Raw genomic sequence first — 19,342 nt, 5'->3', positions numbered from 1 at the left:
AAGAAGAAGAAAATTTGAGGTAGGTTTTTTACTTGGTTCTATATGAGAGTCTATATTGCAGCTTGAATTCTCATCCTTTTTCATATCAAAGATTTATATGTTAGATATGGATTCAAATCATCTGCAACCATGGATGTGTTGCCCATTCTTCAGCTGAGCAAAGAAGGCTTGCCGAATGTCAGCCAGGTAATCTCAGAAGGTTAAATGATTAAACTTTCTAATTTGAATTGAAACTTTGGTTTAATTTCACACCCGGCCTTGTGGCTACTAAGAATAACAATGTGAATCAAATAGTGTGATCCAGTAATCATGTTAGCAAGGCTGGTTTCCCTTTGGTTGTGAATGATATAGGATGTATCCGTTAATGAAAATTAGGTAAACAAACATAGTTTGAGACCTTATGGCATGTCAACAAAAAAACCCATTAAGATACTAACTGCATGAGCCAAATCCAAAATTTGGATATTTATTATAGATATCGTTTTATGTCATTTATTCTTCATCACGCAAAGATAGAATACGTCTAGTGCTGTCTTGAGAGCAACTAGTAATAACAATATTAATTAATATTAAACATATCATTCTTTAACCAAGAGATCAATCTATGGTTTCGTACTCTTTGCAGTAAGAGTGCTTCTTATGAGCCCAGGCAGGTGAATGTTCATGATATAATCATCCCAGTCAACACCTCTTGGATCGAAACATAACACATGTTCCCCCTCACCATTCTGCATTGCCCTTCGCAACTTCTCTGAGTTTGAGTCATCAAAGCTGTGTACACGAAGAAAACTAATTACAGAGTGAGAGTAGAATCACAAAACAACACGAAAAATAAAACAAGGGAAGTACAACATGTTAGAGTCGTGTGCCAACATCCTAGGTACACAACCATAACACGTTTTCTCCCATTAAACAAAATCATATCTACTCGTTTTGTCATTAATTTTCTTATCGAAAAGATATAACTATTTTCTTTGCTCCCACTTTATGTCCTATGCAAGATCAAATTGACAACCAGAGAGAGAAAAAACATACATCCCTTTGAAGAACAAGTAAGGCTCATAAAGCTTCACCAACCGCATTGTAGAGCTTAACTTCCTATTGAGATGGCTATATTTGCTTTGGAGAGCCTGACAAGTTGCAATATTCAGAAGCCAGAAAACCTGGAAGATAATTATAGAATTGGAAACATTAAAATTGATGTAAATAAGTCTTAGACTCATTATTATTGAAAAAAAAAAAAAAAAAAAGTAAATGAATAAATCGACCTTCAATGGTAGCCTAAAACGGATAGCTATGTATTTGTGGAAGCTGTCGATGCTCTTCAGTAATAAACATTTGTGAACTTTGATAGGCTTTCCATCATCGTCAGTGCATGGATGCTTAGAGAAGTAGAGATAGGAATACTTGTGAAGCAAGATTAATTTTGCTGGGTTTCTTAGGGATGACCCTACTTGGTAGATGAATTCACCATGCTGATTTGCATGAGCTATCATGGCCACAATCATCGCATTCACAACCATGTCCCCGGGGATCTGCTTCATCATCAACTCAAACTTGATGTAAAAAAAAAACTTAGGAATGTACTAATGGTCAATTGTGAAAAGAGTAGCTTAAGGGAAAAAAGAGCTCACACTACCATATCAATGGCCATCTCTGGATCGCAAGCAAAGAATGTTATTTTCCCCTTACCATAACCAATAATGATGGAATCAATGGTTCTGTCATTAACATTGAATTCAATAATGAGTAATACAAAATTTTCCAAGTGGGATAATAATGACTCTCAATATTAAAAAAATTCTAATGCACCAATCAACATTCAACTTTTTTATTATCAAGAAATTAAAATTGCTCTGAATTTGGTTATATACTTGATTTTACCCACACAAAAATAAATTTGAACATTTGATTATATATTAATGCATCACAATTGGAAAACCAAAAATGTTTTTTGTGTGTGGGGGGCGGGGGGCATGGATGGTTTATGACTTAGTGAAAAAACTTAGTGATTTCGACTTGCAAAATTTGGTCGAACCTACTGATGTTAAATAAGAGGGAAAAAAATTTATAAAAGAATCACATATTTTTTAAGTTTAGCTTATTGACTAGAGAAGGGGAATGAATTTCTTATAGTTTATTAGCATGGAGTTATTATTTTAGAATACAATTTAACTTATCAAGTATCATGCATGATTCAGGTTAAATTACTCACTTAAATAAGACTCAGATGGTTTATGACTAAATCAAGTCTTTTTTCATCTAGACCTAGTTTACAAAACTCTTAATTAGGGTTTTAAAATTTTGACTTGACTTGGACAACTCGGACCGATCAGTTCATGAAAATATATTCGATACATTTATTTCATTGAGAACTTGAGAACAACAAGAGTGATGGAAAGCAAGGCAAAACAAAGCATAATTGGATTAGAAAAGTGGGAAAGGTGGTATGAAATCATAAAAAATAGAAAGGTAATGTTGTACTTTTAAGGTGAAGTATCTATTCTGTTAACATAAAACTTAAAATTCAAAATCAAACAACTTTCATAATAGAAATGATCAATAAATTGAAATAGAAATTATATCAAATAAAACATAAACTGTCATAAAAATTTAAATTACCTCAATCCTTCAATCCAACCGGGAAATGGTTCTTTGTATGTGCTTGTTATGATGGTTGGACGAAAAATAATAAGCGGTAGATTCTTCTCTTTAAATTGTTCTCCAAGAAGCATCTCTCCTAGAGCTTTTGTAAAACCATAAGTATTTGGCCAACCATAATGTCTTGCTCTTTGTCAAAATAAAGTAAAGAAGGATAAAACAGAAAAAATTGTGAGACAAAATCATCTAATTATCATCAAAGAAGATAGCTTCAAAACAGAAACCAAAATAAATTGAAGGGTGAAACGATGTCCTAAGAACAATGATCTGTGGGAAGAAGGAAAAAAAAAAGTCTCACTAATGAGATACGTCGAAAACATGTCCCGAACACTTTTTTTCATCAAACATGTTATTTTTATAAGTGAGGTTGTCATCTTGATCATTTAATGTGATGTGAGCCCTAAGCATATTGATTTGGTTCAAACCTGTTTAGTCCCAATTCTTTCATGGCATTTGTCTCAGTTTTTGGGTAAGCCCCTGAAGCCCGGAGTTGTTTTAATTTCTCCTCCGCTAGTTTGAGCTCTTGTTGGATGTCCAACCCAGGGATCTTGTTCAGTGATTCACCCATCCTGAACGGTTTCTCCAGTATGATTCCTGCTTGTTCTCCTGCCACATAACCTGCAGGCAAGAACCCAAACATCTCCATAAATTAAAGACACTGCTTAAAACTAAAATTTCGTTAAGCTGATTAAACAAACAGATTCATTGCTAGCTATTCTAACCTGTAGATGTATGGAAAAGCATCTGTAGCTTGACACATCTCTTTGCAAAGCTGAGAACATTCTTAGCTCCCATGGAATTCACATTCAAAGCCACGTCGTATCTACACATGCATGCATAGCAGTAGGAACTAATTTACAGGTCGCGAAGAGCTCTTAAGGCTACAATAACTCAATTACTAGATCTCTTAATTAGATGTCAGTTAATAAATCTGAACAGGAAAGTACGTACCTCTCGTCGAATCTGGTTGTCGCAGCCATGTTAACAACGATGTCGATCTCTCTCCACATCTCTTCCCTTAAATCTGAAGCTCCTATACCTAAGTGTTCGAAAGCGACGTCGCCGGCAACCGCAATAACCTTCTTCGAGATGAAGGAATCGAACCCAGAACCATGTTCCTCTCTCAGAACCCTGAAGAGTTCCTTGCTTATGACCTGAAAAGTTAGTATTATTATTCAAACAGTTAAGGAGAGAAGAGTAATAATGGACCTTAATTTGTGGCATGGTAGAACACATTGAACATTATTAATTATGATCGACAAAGTAATACCTCCCCATGCAGTCTCTGTTCAGCCAATTCTGCATCTGCAGCTCTTAATAGAAGATAAAGCCTCTTGACGTTTGGCTGCACCCTCAGCACTTTCTCTATAAAAACTGTAATTCAACACCCATAACTCAATTAGAAACACACACACACACAACGTTTTACTCGAAAGCCAGCAAATTAAACACACACACACACACAAACGCAGAGGGAAATGATCCCCCTAGCTACGTACGTTTCGCTAGAAACCCAGTAGCACCAGTGACCAAGATGGTCTTGCTCTCAAGAGACTGGACAATGCCCACTGGATCCATCTGAGAAAGCAATGAGAGAGAGAGAGAGAGAGAGAGAGAGAGAGAAGCTGCACGTTGGATGGGGGAAGGATATGTGCATTTATTTATATGTAGATGCGGAAGGATACAAGAAAGAAAGGATATTAGGATGGCGTACGGGAAGATATGTGCATTTTTTTGGTACAGATGCAGAAGGATACCAGCATTGGCGGTGTGAAGCATGTGTGCATTTATATGTAGGGTGATCGAGTAGTCAATTTGCTGCCCCCAACAAGCAAAATCGATCCCCTGAACGATATAAGGGTTTTTATCCAAATTTTTCTCTGCGGATATCTTTGCGTGAGGTTATGACTGTGTTGGACGGTTTGAATATTATACAATGGCATATTATATTATTATACATTCTTCATTTTCTAAGTTGAAAAGTTTCCAAAATTACAATTCACATCCCTCGGAAATATTAAACAATGTTAAATTTACAAAATAACGCCAAGACGACACAAATGAAAATTTGAGATCTTGGTTCTAAACCTAGCTCTAGCCGCTGTTCTTTCTGTCCTTGTCCCCGGCTACCCAATCGAGTTGATCTTCTACATGTTTGATCTCTTTGGTGATGGTGTCTTTGTAGAAGTGGTAACAGTGATTCATGACCTATTGTTCTTCAGACAAGCCCCACTTTTTGGTACTTGGGTTGTTTGCCACCTCATTGTCTCTCCCTACAGGGCCCAGCCAAACCCATTCCCTCATTGATTGTCCTTGAATGAGCCGGGTTGGGGGTTGGCCCTGACCCTAACCCTATTCTTGGCTTTCATTAGCCCTATACCGGCTATACTTGGCATTGGCCTTGATTGGCCTTGATTGGCCCTATCCTTGACAAAGTATGTTTTCATTCATAAATGTGTGAGAAATTAATATCCCTATTCCAAAAAAAAAAAAAAAAATCCCTATTCAAAACCTTGTTAACAAGTAAATCAACCGTAATTTAGTCTTATACAAAAAATATGTGTTTTTTTTTTTTTAGTAAATAAAATGGTATTTTCATACAAACATAACTATCTGTGCTTCATAAGTTTTGTCGAGATACCACATTAGTGACAAATGAAAGATGTCAATATTTTTGGGAACTAAAAATGACTGAGATCAAACCTCAATGGGTCCAAATAAAAATTACCCTAAAAAATAATATAAAATGCGAATTCATAGTCTAATATGATCAAAATGACTCATGGTCAAAATCAAAGCTTATATCAAGGTTAATATGAAGATCAGGGTAAAAATCAAGGACATGATCAGAGTCAAGATTAAGGACAAAATTAGCGTCAATATTATAGCCAAAATTAGGGTCAGGATCAATGCCAAAATCAGAGTCAAGATCAGGGCCAAAAATAACCACGATCAGGGCCAAAATCAAGATTAGAACAATACCAGTATTAAGGCCAGGATCGATCAGGGTTAGGGGAAAAAATCAAGGACGGGCCCTATGGGCTAAAAAGTAATCGCAAACCCACCCTTAGCCCTAGTCAGGGCCAGGATATTATCTTGAGCCAAATACCTATTCGGGCTCAGGGCAACTTAGGACCACCAGGGCCAAATTTGCACCACTATAAAAAATGTGGTAGCGAATCCAGGGCAAAGAACCCATGCTCATTCTCCCATTCGTTTGTTGTTCAATAAAATTAAGATTGGGCAAAAAAAAATTAGCATGACGCATTATTGACGCTTACTCAATCCTCATCATTGTGTAGTCACTATTCAGCTCGTCTAATTAATTTGTAAGGCAAGAAGGAATGAGAAAACACAAGGGATGGACCAAAGGACGAGTATGGATATAGTCCAAAAAAGCTTGACTCATGCGCATTAACCAACAAGCCGAAAATTCGACTAAAATCCTAATTCTACTACCGAAATTGTATGGCTTGATGGTCCTAATGCGTAGGAACTAAGCACGACCAGATATAATATCTCTCTATATATATTTTATTTTTATTTTTTCTTTGGGTAACCGCTCTATACAAATATCTTAACACGGTATATGAGAGGGCCTTTTTGTTTGCTTTTGTAGTTCTCATATGTTTTTACATATGGCGTCTTTCAGAACCAATGATTGAGATCTACCCGCCCAACTTTGTGAGAGGGACTTATTGTTTGCTTTTATAGTCGTCATACTTTTAGATGTGACGTTTCAGAGCCAATGATTGTGATCTACCCAACCCTATTCTTAAAAGCATTACATGTCACACTCTTGTGGGCATACATGTCACACTCTTGAGTGCCTAAGATATATATACATGATGCAACATTAAACAAAGATTTTGTGCACACCTCGATTACATCGTCAGGGGGAGCGTCGTATCAAACAAAGATTTTGTGCACACCTCGATTACATCGTCAGGGGGAGCTTTGTCGTCCGTAAGGATCAAATTCATGACCTCTCCACTGAAAAGTATGAATCTTATCACTCTATCAACCCTGCATTAACAAAATAACCTAGAAATAACTCCTAGTAAAAGTTATATATCTCTTTCTTTTATCACCTAGAAATAACTCCTTTGCCATTTATAGGGATGCAGGGACATATGGTTCGGTATGCTTAAAATAGAATCAGGGGTGATGTTTACACTCAAACAAGGCTCACAACAGACTGCTCGATTTTACAAACATGTAGGTCCGGTTCAATTAGGCTCATAGTTGGATACCCATGATATCTATATTGTTATCTTTTAACTATACAACAGCAGAGGCAGAACCAAGATTCAACATGAGCGGGTGCAAAGAATGAGAGTCCACCTCTCCGTTAGGGGAGTACTAATATTTTTTTAAAACACGTATGTGTGGGTCTATATAGGTCTCACTAGGGGTTCTATCTTTAAGTTATTTTATCATATTCAAATATAGGCCCAAATATATTATGTGGGACTTATACACATTAAAAAAATAAGTAAATTATTGATAATGATATTTTCCCCCTAAAAAATATGAGTAAATTAAAGCAACAATGCATTATAAAAAACACATGATTTCAATCGTAAAAAGTTATATGCAAATCAATGGTAATTAGTTTCCTTATTAACTATAGATATTTCATGCACAATACAAAATCAAATAATAAAAATAGAAAGAAAAAAAATGAAAAAATTACGTGATTAGCTACTTTTAGGTTTCTTTTTACAAAAGTAATCACTCAATGTTTCGCTTAACAAAACTAGCTAAAATTGAGTTTGCATTTACAAAACTAAAAAAAAAATTGTGATTTTTAATTCTTTTGGACATTTTTACCCCTAAAATTGATTATACCAATATGTAAGGGTGCCAATCGGTACGGTTTCGGTATAGTACCAACTTTGAATACCAAAAACCAAAACCGTACCGTACCAAATTTAAACGGTACGGTATGGTTTCAGTATTTACAAAAACGGTTCAGTACGATTTCGATATTAAATTGGTACGGGAAAACGGTTTAAACACGGTATCTAGTGCGGTACAATTTTTGTACGAATGAACTTATGTCACTTTTGTTATTAATTCATAAGTTCCTAATGAAATTGTGATCAATCAATCAATAGAATTTGAAATTAACATAGATAAAGCAAGTAAATCTAATTAATAGAGACAAAACGAGTAAATCTAAGAAGAAGAGTGAATGATGAAAAGAAAATTTGAAATAGGGAATTAGGGATAGGTTAAAGGTAAATTGTTTTAATTCTAAAATTACAATTTATATCCCTTAATTTGGTATGGTATCAATTCGGTACGGTTTCAGTACGTACCGACGGTGTGAGTACCTAAAACCGGAACCGTACCGAAGAAATTCAGTTTCAGTACGTATCGTACCAAATTTTGAACGGTGCGGTGCGGTTTTAGACGGCACGGTTAAACGGTTTCGGTACGCAATTGACACCCTTACCAATATGAGGATGAAAATGCTGGAAAGTATGAAAAATTAATGACTTTTTTGTTTTGGACAAAATACTTATTTTTCCTCTTTAGTTTGGTTAGTTTTAACTTTTAAGGGTTAAGAATGTCCAAATAGATGAAAAATCACTATTTTTGTTAATTTTATAAATGCAAATTCAATTTTAGCTAGTTTTGTTAAATGAAACATTGAGTAGTTACTTTTGTAAAAGATAACCTAAAATTAGTTAATCACGTAATTTTCCCAATAATCTTTAATTCTACTCTATTTTCATTTTCTGATAGAAATTCTGGTTTACAGGAGAATATGAGAGAATTCATTTATGTTAGGATAATTTTGACTCAATTAATGAGTTTCTTTATTTGTTCATTTTTTTGGGGTTTTTCATTCGTCAAACGGTTTCAACGAGGGTTGTGATTAGTCTAAAAATGTGAACTTCTTGCCAAAAGATATCATTTTAATTCAACCAAGAAAAATATGTTAATTCAAGGGTAAATATCACTTATCTCCCCTCTTAGCTGGACAAATAGCACTTACACCCCTTTTTACTTGGATAATATCACTTACCTCCCCTCTTTCCTAGCAAATATATCAAACACATCCCCTCTGTTAACTTTCTCGGTTAAATTTAACTTTTACCGTTAAATATTTTTCTAAAGCCCCAAACTACTCTTGGCTAAAAATATTTTTCTAATTTAAACCCTAAATTATTGTAATCACCCTATCAGTTAAAATATTAAATTACCCTCAATTAAAATAATCGTTAAAAACCAAAACACAAAAATTATCTTTAATTATTAAAAGCCCAACATACCCTTTTGATAATTTAGTATTGAAATTGCATTTTGATATCAAGCAATTCGTGTTTTTTTTTGTTTGATAAAAAAAATAAAAAAAATAAAAAAAGGTATGTTGGGGTTTTAATAATTAAAGGTAATTTGAGTTTTAACAACTATTTTACTTGAGGATAGTTTAGTATTTTAGCTGCTAGGGTGATTAAGATAATTTAGGTTTTAAATTAAAAAAATATTTTTAGACAATGGTACTTTGGAGTTTTAGAAAATATTTAATGGTAAAAGTTAAATTTAATCGAGAAAGTTAACAGAGGGGAGGTGTTTGATATATTTGTTAGGTAAGAGGGGAGGTAAGTGATATTATCCAAGTAAGAAGGGGTATAAATGTTATTTGTCCAGCTAAGAGGGGTGGTAAGTGATATTTACTCTTAATTCAATTATCTTGGTTAATAATGCCAAATATCTAACAAAACAGGAAATACTTGGCAATTTTTTTGTATAGAAAGCTAACAATATGATCTTGAAAATGACAAACTTTGAAGATATAGCATATAAGATGAACTCACCAAATTACACATATCGATTATCAACCAATGAAAGCCCTTCAAAAATAATTGAAATACCTCTAATTCTATAATTTGAGATAATGGTTTTCTCCTCACTTGGTTTTCCGCTTTCTCATTTTGGAACTCCCTCTTTAACAATTGATGATGCATTATTTTGTCAACCTTTTTATTTTTCTAAGCAAACAAGTTGATCACATCGACCCCGAAGCTAAACTAAGAACGAGATTTAAAAATATGAATAATGAAAATCCAATAGATGGGACTACCCGCGGTTTAGAGTTGCTATAAATTAGCAACAGATACAAGTTTTACGATAAGTATTCTCACCATTCTGATATTTATGATCTTTTCTTCTTTATATCAAAATTCACAATGGTTTCATAAAAAATAAAATTTGCATGGTTCCACGGCAAGGGGTATGTCGCTTGGGAAAGTGTTTTGTTTTGATCAGGGGAAGGGTATGTTGTTTGCGAACAAGTACATGTCTATTCATGGGGAGTAAGTCACTTGGGGGATGCTTTGTTTAAATTAGGAGAGGTATATGTTATTTGTAAATGGATACATGTCTATTCAATGGTGTATTTTTTTACTAGAGGAGCGGCACGTTGTTTTTGAACGGGTCATGTCTATTCACGAGGGGGGTATGTCACTTCAGGGTGTCCTTTGTTTTGATTAAAGGAAGGGTGTGTTGTCTGTGAACATATACGTCTATTCAAAGGGGTATTTCTGCTCAAGGAGGGGTAAGTTGTTTGTGAACCTATATAAGTCCAAACAAGGGGATATGCCGCTTGGAGGAGTGATTTGTTCTGACTAGGAGAGGCATATGTAGTTTGTGAATAGGTACATGTCTATTCAAAGGGGATATTTTGTTGAACCAAAAAAACATCCCACAATTGTTTATATAAGTTTTTCTTTTATATAGTAGTATGATAGTATGATATACCTTTGCCCTAAAAATGGCGTGAAAAGGGTTGGCCACCTATGTGCAACTATTGTTTGTACACAATCCTTTTCGAAGTGTGAAGCAACTGGATTCAATTCAATTGACTCCGTTGAATTAAACTATAAATGCACATGATTTAGACTTCAATCACGATGTTAAATTAATACTAGAAACCAACTTACAGAAACCAGGTTACCAAAATTTCAACCTAATGCCAAAAAATTCGGCAAATCCTGTGAGAAAAGACAGAACAAGGGCATAGCTGAGCAAGATGATTAATGCTGTGAACCAAGAAGCCGAGATGGTATCCACATACAAGTTTATCAACCCAGTAAGGACATTGGCCTGCAGAAAGAAATTCATTACCAAAATGGTTTTCCTCAAAAATAGTGAAATCAATTTTCTTTAAACAGGCTAAAGAAAAAATGGGACTCTAAAATCACCAGTAGAAATAATGCCAGTAGATTCCGGTTGAATGCTTCTTCAAGCACTGATGTCTTTTGTCCACCGATGAAATCAGAAAGCATCAGAATTCCTAAAACCTGCAAATTTAAGTAATTGCATTAGCAGTACAAATTTAACTTTGTTAGAAAGAACTTTCTTAAAAGATAATGCTTAGGTTACCACATAAATTTAGTCAACTATTTCATAAATTTAGTCAAACTTAAATAATCACAATGTTGAGATTTTTTTCTTTAGATTATCTGAATATTCCTTTAAAAATGTAAACATTGAACAACTCTCATAATAAACAAATGAGTCTTCAACTTATTTATCAATGCACTATTACATTACATACGAGTAGCAACCAAGCCATTAATGTGTTCTTTGGTTCAAACATTCTCTTTTTCAGTATAACCTCACATCATTATACTGCATGCAGTAAGTTCCATGAAATCAGCTTAAACACAATGCATCCATTCAACATTATAATTCCACACTATTTTTCCAGTATGGAGTAAATGATATTGGATTCAAACAGGATTCAATGATAATCTCATTGCTTTCTTTGAATGGGAAGTACAATTCATGTGCAAGTAAATAACTCATCCTTTTCCACACAGATAAGGGAAGACAATCCAATGAATATTAATGTGCAATGGCCATTAAAACTGTAATCAATTACAAACAATCAATTCTAAAATTCCCATTGTAAAAACACATTCTACTTTTGGTTTTATAGACAATTATAATGTGTAATGGACCTCTCTTCTTACCAAAAATAAATCAATGAATTTTTGTTACACTTCACTTCGACACTTAAATTGGGAATTACCTGAAAGTTCACTGCCAATACAAACATAACATATGCCAGGTTACACTGCACCATAAGTTCAATGCCAGGATCAGCCAAAATATCCATAACTAAAAAATTAGCACGTAGTTACTAGAGACAAACAAGGATGACCCATTAAACAAACAGCTCTTCACCATCCTACGAGAAACTTTCTCAACATGCTTGTCCAAAAGTATAGTCAGGAACCTGAACATGCATTGCAAACCAAAGGGTAAGAAATCAACCTCAATAATTTCAGATAATTTTGTGAAGCAGAAAGTTGAAATGAAAAACTATGTTGCAACAGAAGATATACCAAAACAAGAGAGTAAGAATCCAGACTCTATTCCTTGTCCATTGACTTTTCTTCATAGAAGTGGAATTATTTCCGAAGAATAGGTAGTTCCCCAATTGGACACCAATAAGATAAAGACCCCAGTATCCTGTCAATAACAAAGTGGTAGAAGAATTTAAAAGCAAAATCCGTACTCCAAAATGAGATAATACGAAGTAACAACTATGACAAGTTAAATTCATGTTGACCCAATGATTAGAAAGCCAGAGTTACAGGATCAGAATGATTTCATAAGACGCATCATTTCTGCTATCATGCTCTAATTCCAAATGTCCCCAATATCAAACTTTTTCCATCAAAATATACTCACAAGAATTAAAGACTACGTACACATATAAAATAGAAATCCTGGAACACAGCTCTTGAGAACAACCAAAATCTAGTGCTTACAATGCAAAATATTGAAAACATAAAATGTCTGCCCCAGCCTAAGCTATGGCAGCTGCAACTGTCGGGTATCCACTGATCTTGGCTTCCATATAAAGGCAATAATCCTATAATCCTATTCAAGGAAAGGAATATGTTCAAAAAGCTCTCCCCGTAAGGTAAGGTATCAAAACATGACCATATATGTTTGATCTTCTTCCCCTTCCCCCCCCCTCCTTTCTTTTTTTGGGGTGTTTTGGGGAAAAAAAGAGAGGGGCCATAGGAGGGACAAATCTCATAAAAGGAAGAGGGAGCACAAAAATCACAACACCAACCTAGGTGGACAGCTTATAACAGCTACATAGAAGATATCTTGGCACCTAAGCATCATGGGCCATGCAGACTTCCTTTACCCCAAAAATTGTCAAACATACATTATGTGTTTCATGTGTCGGCATTGAAGAAATATATAGCAGATCCCACTATGTTATACAGTATAAAATATGAGCCACTGCAATTAAAGAGGATCTCTCATAAAGAACAGCCACTAAAAATCTTAGACTGGAAGGAACAGAAATTGAGGAATAGGGCTGCACCACTTGTTAAAATACTATGGAACAATCGAATGGGTCAGGAAGTTTTGTGGGAACTCGAGACTAACATGAAAACCCAATATCCTTAACTCATTGACTAAAGGTACACAAATTTCTAGGATGAAATTCATTTTAAGGAGGGTAGGATGTGATGCCCTGCATCTTAGTTCTTAGTTCAATAAAATTTTGATTTGACCCTAGCAAGGCTTTCTGTATGGAGGATGGTTGACAGGATTGAAAAGTCAGAATTAATCAAGATAACTGGCTTAATTTGTTAATATCAAGATAAATGGTAATTAATGAGATCAATTGAACAGCAATAGATTTATTAGATCAAGGGATCAATCATGACACTCACTGGGGGAGGGAATAGAGAAGAAAGAAGGATAAGAAGAAAGGGAGAAGGAGAAATATGAGAAGAATTAGACTTGAAGCTGGGGAAGATGGAGAAGAATACTTAAGAAGAAGAAGAAGAAGAAGAGAGGGAGAGATGTTGGGTAATTGTATTACAAATTCTTACAATTACAAGAAATGATATTGCAATATAACTGGGATTTGAAATCCTTAGCTGATCCGGAGAACTTGATGTAGTAATCGAACAAACCACCAACAGATAATGTTGAGTCACACATTGAGTGTTGCCTTTAAGGTAAGTGATGCACCCTACTGCCAAGGGTTCTTCCGCACCACCACCTCGAAGATAAATCAACCTCCAACTAGAAGATGAAGCAGTTCTTTTATTCCCTCGAAGGAAGTAAGACCAAAAGTTACTACTAACAACAAAACACCAAAATAAACTCAAGAGAGAAAGGACTCTGCAAGAGAATAAGTAAATAAGAATGTAACTATTTGTTGTGTTATATAAATTACTTAGTATGCAAGGATGGGGTTGGGTTTATATAGGCCCAAGACCACACCTTACACTCCTTTAATTCCTCATTGTAATGAATTGGGCTACTAAATTGTATTGACCCATCTCCCTCACAAAGGGGAGAATCAATTCCCTACTAATGGAGAATCAATAACCTTGTCCCTTTTCCACTAATGGAAAATAAATTATCTTCAACCTTCTCCACTAAGTGAAAAATCAATTCTCATATTCTCCTCATGGCTATGAATTGGAGTTAATCCATTCAATTGCCTTGGCCATGAATGATTATAAAGGTAGCAATAGGGATTTAGGGTCAATGGTAACCTATGCTTGAATGTGAGTAAATCCCATCCAATAAACAAACCCACTTCATCACCCATGACCAAGGTCTTTAAGGCTCTCATATTGATTCCAATTGATATTTATAGCCACCTCACCACCATGATCAAGGTCAAGGTTATGAAGGGCCTAATTACCATCCTTAACTTAGGGGTCCCACACGCGAGCAAATCAATTAATATAAAGGAAAATGAAAAAATAATTTTAAACTTAATATAAATAGATTTTATTAAAATTAATTTAACAATCCCCCACAAGTTTCAAAATTACAAAAAATGACACAAGTTGTGACTATATTAAACACTAAAGGACACATTGTTGTAGGTATCTTTCGGACTTGAACCTACCCTAAGTATAATGGATCGCATTACAGAGTATGAATAGAGTCAAACTCCCTAAACCTTTCCTCATTGGTTAAGCTAACCGATCCATCAGCCATGTATTAAAGGTCGACTTTTGGAGCTCCCCATTATATTACACTTTGGACTTTTGAACCGGGCCTGTCCCTCATCTTAGATTCACGAATATTTAGAGAACTCGCCTATGAAATCTTATTGGTGGCGGCCAAACCCCCTATATTTATTTAGTTTAATCTCTGATGTGCATCATAATTAATACACCCCCATATTTCTTAAGATTAGACTAATTAAGAGCTTCACACAACCTTACCGTTACGGTAGTATTACTAACTTCATCTACACCCTAGAAAGGAATAGTTACAAACGATAATACTGAACTAGTCATCCCATGACTACATTTGAACCTCTTGAACCTTATTCAGGTATTTAGCCTCTTCACATAAGTAAGGTATCCATTTGTGACCTGACAATTAGACTTTAACCCCATTCTTATAGACATAATAAACAAGTTCTTGACAAACATAGCCTTTCTGAACATGTGAGCTTGATTCATTTCTGACTTCACATAATCGATAGTTATCATTATTTCATCTATGTATTGTTGCATAGGATTATGCCCAAGGCATATGTGTCTCATTTTTACCATTGTACACCTTGTTCTTGGCTAAACGTACAACCGCTTGATTATCACAATGCAATAATATCAATGGCGTCGGTTTTTCCCACAATGGCATATCCACCATTAAATTTCTAAGCCCTTCGGCTTCTTTTCCTACCTTTTCCAAGTCTATGAACTCAGCTTCCATGGTAAAGCCCATTCCACAAAATTTCTTTGTGGATTTCTATGAGATTACAAAGCCTGCTAGTTTAAATACATATCCACTGGTGGCTAATGATTCGTTTGTATCCGAAATTCAATTAACATCGCAATAGCCTTTTTGGACTATTGGGTTACCACTATAATGTTCCTTTTAGGTACATTTGTAATCTATCAATTGCACATCAATGCTTTTTACTTGGACTCTGAGTATGTTGACATCTTTTCTACTGCAAAGGCAATATCCGGAAGTGTACAATCAATAAAATGTGACCGAACCAATGATTTGTGCATACCTTCTCTGGTTGATTGGTTCACCAATGTTCTTCTTCAAATGGCATCGCATCTCAAAAGGTGTTTTGGTTGCTAAAAGTTCATGGTATCCATAACGGGCTTGGGATAGTGAAATATTATCCCTAACTTCATGATCTTTAATCCCAAGAATCATATAAGCTTCCCCTAAGTCTTTTGTGTTAAAATTAGACATCAAAAGATGTTTGGTCTATTTCACTATTGTCAAACTTGTGCCTATTATCAACATATCGTCTAAATTGAGTAGGATAACTACGCCTTTATTCCCATCAAATCTACTATATAAGCATCTTTCAGCATTATTCACAACAAACCCATTCGAAATTAGAGCCTCGTCTAATTTTTATGCAATTGCTTTGGTGCTTGCTTCAATCCATATTTGGATTTTCATAACTTGCAAACCTTTTACTTTTGTCCTTTTACAATACAACATTCTAGTTGTTTTATGTAAATTTTCTCTTCTAAATCTTCATTTAACAAAGCAGTTTTTACATCCATTTGATGCATGACCAAGTGATACATTGACGCCACTGCCAACATAATCCTTATTAAGGCAATTCTAGACACAGGGGCAAATGTGTCAAGATAATCAATGTTGGGTTTTTGCCTAAACCCCTTGACAACAAGTCTAGCCTTGAAACAATCAAATGACCCATCACTTTTTAATTCCTTTTGAAATATCCACTTAATCTCCAAAGTTTTGGAGTAAATCCACCAGTTCCCAGGTATTGTTTGCCAAAATTGAATCTAATTGACTCTTGATTGCCTCCTTCCAAAAGACGGCATACGGTGATGTAATAGCATCTTTGTAATTAAGAGGATCCTTGTCTACCAAGTATACAAGCCACTCATCATCCGTATATTTAGGTCTTTTGAGTCACTTGCTCATTCTTAGTTGACATGCATTACCATTACTCTATTCTTAATTAATATTCCTTTCAATTGATTCAATCTCCCCATTAGCCAATTAACTTTCCTTACTCATAGGTAAGGCATATTTAAAGGGGAATATATTTTTCAAAGAACTCAACGTCCTTTGATTCCATGATGTTATTGAACCATGGATTTAAAACAATGAATTAGTACGTCGTGTTATTTGTAGCATACCCCTAAAACACACAATCACATGTTTTTTACCCAATTTTTTTCTTCTTAAATCCAGTAATAATACCTTAGCCAAATAGCCCAAAATTCGTTAATATTTTACATTTGATTTTCTTCCAAACCATTTCTCAAATAGAATCACGCCGGTAATGTTACGTGGAATCCGTATTGATAGATAACATACCATCAACATAGCTTCCCCCCACATATCAAGTGGTACACTAGAACTCAATAACATAAAGGTTGTCATCTCTTTAAGAGACCTACTTTTCTTTTTCGCTACACCATTTGATTTCGGTTGGTATGGAACAGTTGTTCTATGGATAATTCCATTTTCCTCACAAAAATTATCAAGATTAAAATACTCAATCCTTCTATCGGTTATAAGTCTCTTAATCTTCTTGCCAAATTGATTTTTTAACTCCTATTTTGTAAGATGTAAACACATTTCCAGCCTCATCCTTTGACTTGAGTAAATACACTGTAATATAATTAGATTGGTCATCCATAAAATTTATAAAATAATTGTTTCCTCCCATAGACTAATATGATTTATAGTCATTTAAGTCACTATGGGTCAATTCCAAGAGATCACTCTTTCTATCCATAGTTTTGTGAGGCTTTTTGATCAACTTAGCCTCTGCAAAAGTTTCACACTTGTCTTTGGGAAATTCCACCTTATTGGTGATCATGCCTAACTTACATAATTTAGTGATATACCTCACACTACTATACCCAACCTACCATACCACAAATCATAAAAACAGTTAGAAAAGACAACAAAGTAAGCGAAAGAAGTACTAGCTTTCTCAATTACAACATTAGTAACACTAAGTACAAATCACCCCTCACTAAGGTGTCCCTTTCCCACAAATAGATTATCTTTTGTGATAATCGCCTTATCCCTTTCACAAGCCAATTGCATTCATATTTTATTAAGCAAAGGAACTGAAATTAAATTGCACCTAATATCTAGTGCATGGAGGACATTGGTGAGGACAATAGTATTCCTCGAAGTGAGTTTCAAAGTCACTTTACCTTTTCCCATAATAGGATTATAGAAGCATTTTGAGAATTTCCCATAGATACCTTTCATTATTCGTACCCTTAGAATAAGAGGAAAACAATTTGAGATCACCACAAATATGATTTGTAGCTATAAATACATCATCTACAACTAGGTCAATCTTTTTAGATTTTTCTTTTTTTCTTCTTGAACCTACAATCTTTCTTAAAATGTCCAACTTTACCACAAACAAAACAAGCCAAGTTCTTCTCAACTGGAGACTCATCATTATCTTAACTATTTTTCCTTTTCTCATTTTGCTTGTTGGTTACCATCAAGTTCGCTTTTAAGCATCCCCAAGGTCTTTTTTGCCCTTGTTTTTAAGCTAGTTCCTTTTCTCAATTTCGACCCTAACAACCAATTGGTATAAGGTCAATCCTGTCTTTTTATACTTTTATCGACAGCTTGAAAACATTCCATGAAGATGGAAGTTTCTCACAAGGCACTAGTCACAAACTCTTCTAGTAAGACCATCACTTACTTTGCTAATTTCCCAACCAAAGTTCGAAATAAATCAATTTGAGTTGAAATAGTGTCACCATCTTTCATAGCAAAGTTTAGAAAGCTAGCCACCAAGTATTTCTTTGAACCAGCATCTTTAAAAAGTACTTCTTAACCAAAGCATCTCAATGCGAACAAGCATATTCTAATGAACTATACACATGGTATAAATCATTAGACAATGCATTTAAGATTCGATTCTTGCATTGGTAATCTGCTTGAATCCAATTCACCATTTTGCCTTCCTTTACAAGGTCATTACTTCTTTCTAACATGGGTTCAATCAAAGCAAATGCCACCCCAATTTGGGATAAAGCAAACAATATCATTTGCCTCCACCATTTGAAGTTTTGACTGTCAAACTCCTCAATCTTGTCAAACTCGATAACAAAACCTCATCTTACCCAAATCCGGGATAAGATCTATCACTGTTGGGACAATATTAGTCGGGATTTGGGATTGAATCATAGGTAAGGAAGTGAATTTTCATACCATCATAGCCAATGAAGGTGTATCTCCTTAATTGTTGACATTTCTTTCAACGGTGTTATTTGAAGGATCTCCCCTATTGGTAACTTGATCATCAACATTGATGTTAATGTTCTCATCTTTGTTGAAGCTTTCACACAAAGTTTAAGGTGATTGATCTCTAAAAGATCCAATATCGAATCTTGGAGATGAAAGCTTCAACAAAGACGAGAACATTAACAACGATGTTGATGATGGAGTTACCAACAAAGGAGATTGTTCAAATAACACTGTTGAAGGAAATGTCAACAATCAAGGAGATGGCACCTTCATTGGCCGCAATGGTATGAAAATTCCCTTCTTCCCTACCTATGATTCAATCCCCACGAATATTGTCCCGATAGTGACAGATCTTATCTCAGATTTGGGTAACATGAGAATTGTTACAAAGTTTGACAAGATTGAGCAGTTTGGAGGTCAA

At 34.9% G+C, this 19,342-nt stretch overlaps 2 protein-coding genes across 7 annotated transcripts in view; both read right to left on the bottom strand.

Moving 5' to 3' along the window:
* LOC149025433 (transferases, transferring acyl groups) overlaps positions 1 to 19,342 on the bottom strand; it is a 73,182-nt gene that overhangs the window by 18,686 nt on the left and 35,154 nt on the right. Inside the window, exons 11-15 of one of the 5 annotated variants that reach the window (XM_089145667.1) lie at positions 12,027 to 12,153; positions 11,866 to 11,917; positions 11,711 to 11,755; positions 10,878 to 10,976; positions 9,912 to 10,779 (exon numbers count right to left, since the gene is read on the bottom strand). In XM_089145667.1, coding sequence (XP_089001793.1) covers positions 10,627 to 10,779; positions 10,878 to 10,976; positions 11,711 to 11,755; positions 11,866 to 11,917; positions 12,027 to 12,153 — 476 coding nt within the window. In that variant the 3' untranslated portion in view covers positions 9,912 to 10,626. Of the gene's footprint in view, positions 1 to 9,911; positions 10,780 to 10,877; positions 10,977 to 11,710; positions 11,756 to 11,842; positions 11,918 to 12,026; positions 12,154 to 19,342 lie in introns of those variants that run through there. The other 4 variants (XM_089145664.1, XM_089145668.1, XM_089145666.1 and 1 more) reach the window with 4 other exon arrangements.
* LOC149025434 (fatty acyl-CoA reductase 3-like) lies at positions 404 to 4,285 on the bottom strand. Of its 2 annotated transcripts, XM_089143124.1 has the most exons (10): positions 4,161 to 4,285; positions 3,932 to 4,035; positions 3,613 to 3,815; positions 3,384 to 3,484; positions 3,087 to 3,279; positions 2,623 to 2,790; positions 1,640 to 1,721; positions 1,269 to 1,535; positions 1,036 to 1,163; positions 404 to 771 (listed from the first exon to the last, which is right to left on the bottom strand). In XM_089143124.1, the coding sequence occupies exons 1-10, from the start codon at positions 4,237 to 4,239 to the stop codon at positions 603 to 605; spliced, it is 1,494 nt and encodes a 497-aa protein (XP_088999250.1). In that variant the 5' UTR covers positions 4,240 to 4,285; the 3' UTR covers positions 404 to 602. The 2 variants fall into 2 exon arrangements, with proteins under 2 accessions (XP_088999250.1, XP_088999251.1); XM_089143125.1 differs by lacking the exon at positions 2,623 to 2,790.

The sequence above is a fragment of the Hakea prostrata genome, chromosome 2 (assembly GCF_041222555.1).
Source record: "Hakea prostrata isolate BN-2017 chromosome 2, UWA_Hpros_2, whole genome shotgun sequence".
NCBI classification, from domain to species: Eukaryota; Viridiplantae; Streptophyta; class Magnoliopsida; order Proteales; family Proteaceae; genus Hakea; species Hakea prostrata.
This window is presented reverse-complemented; position numbering and strand designations above follow the sequence as displayed.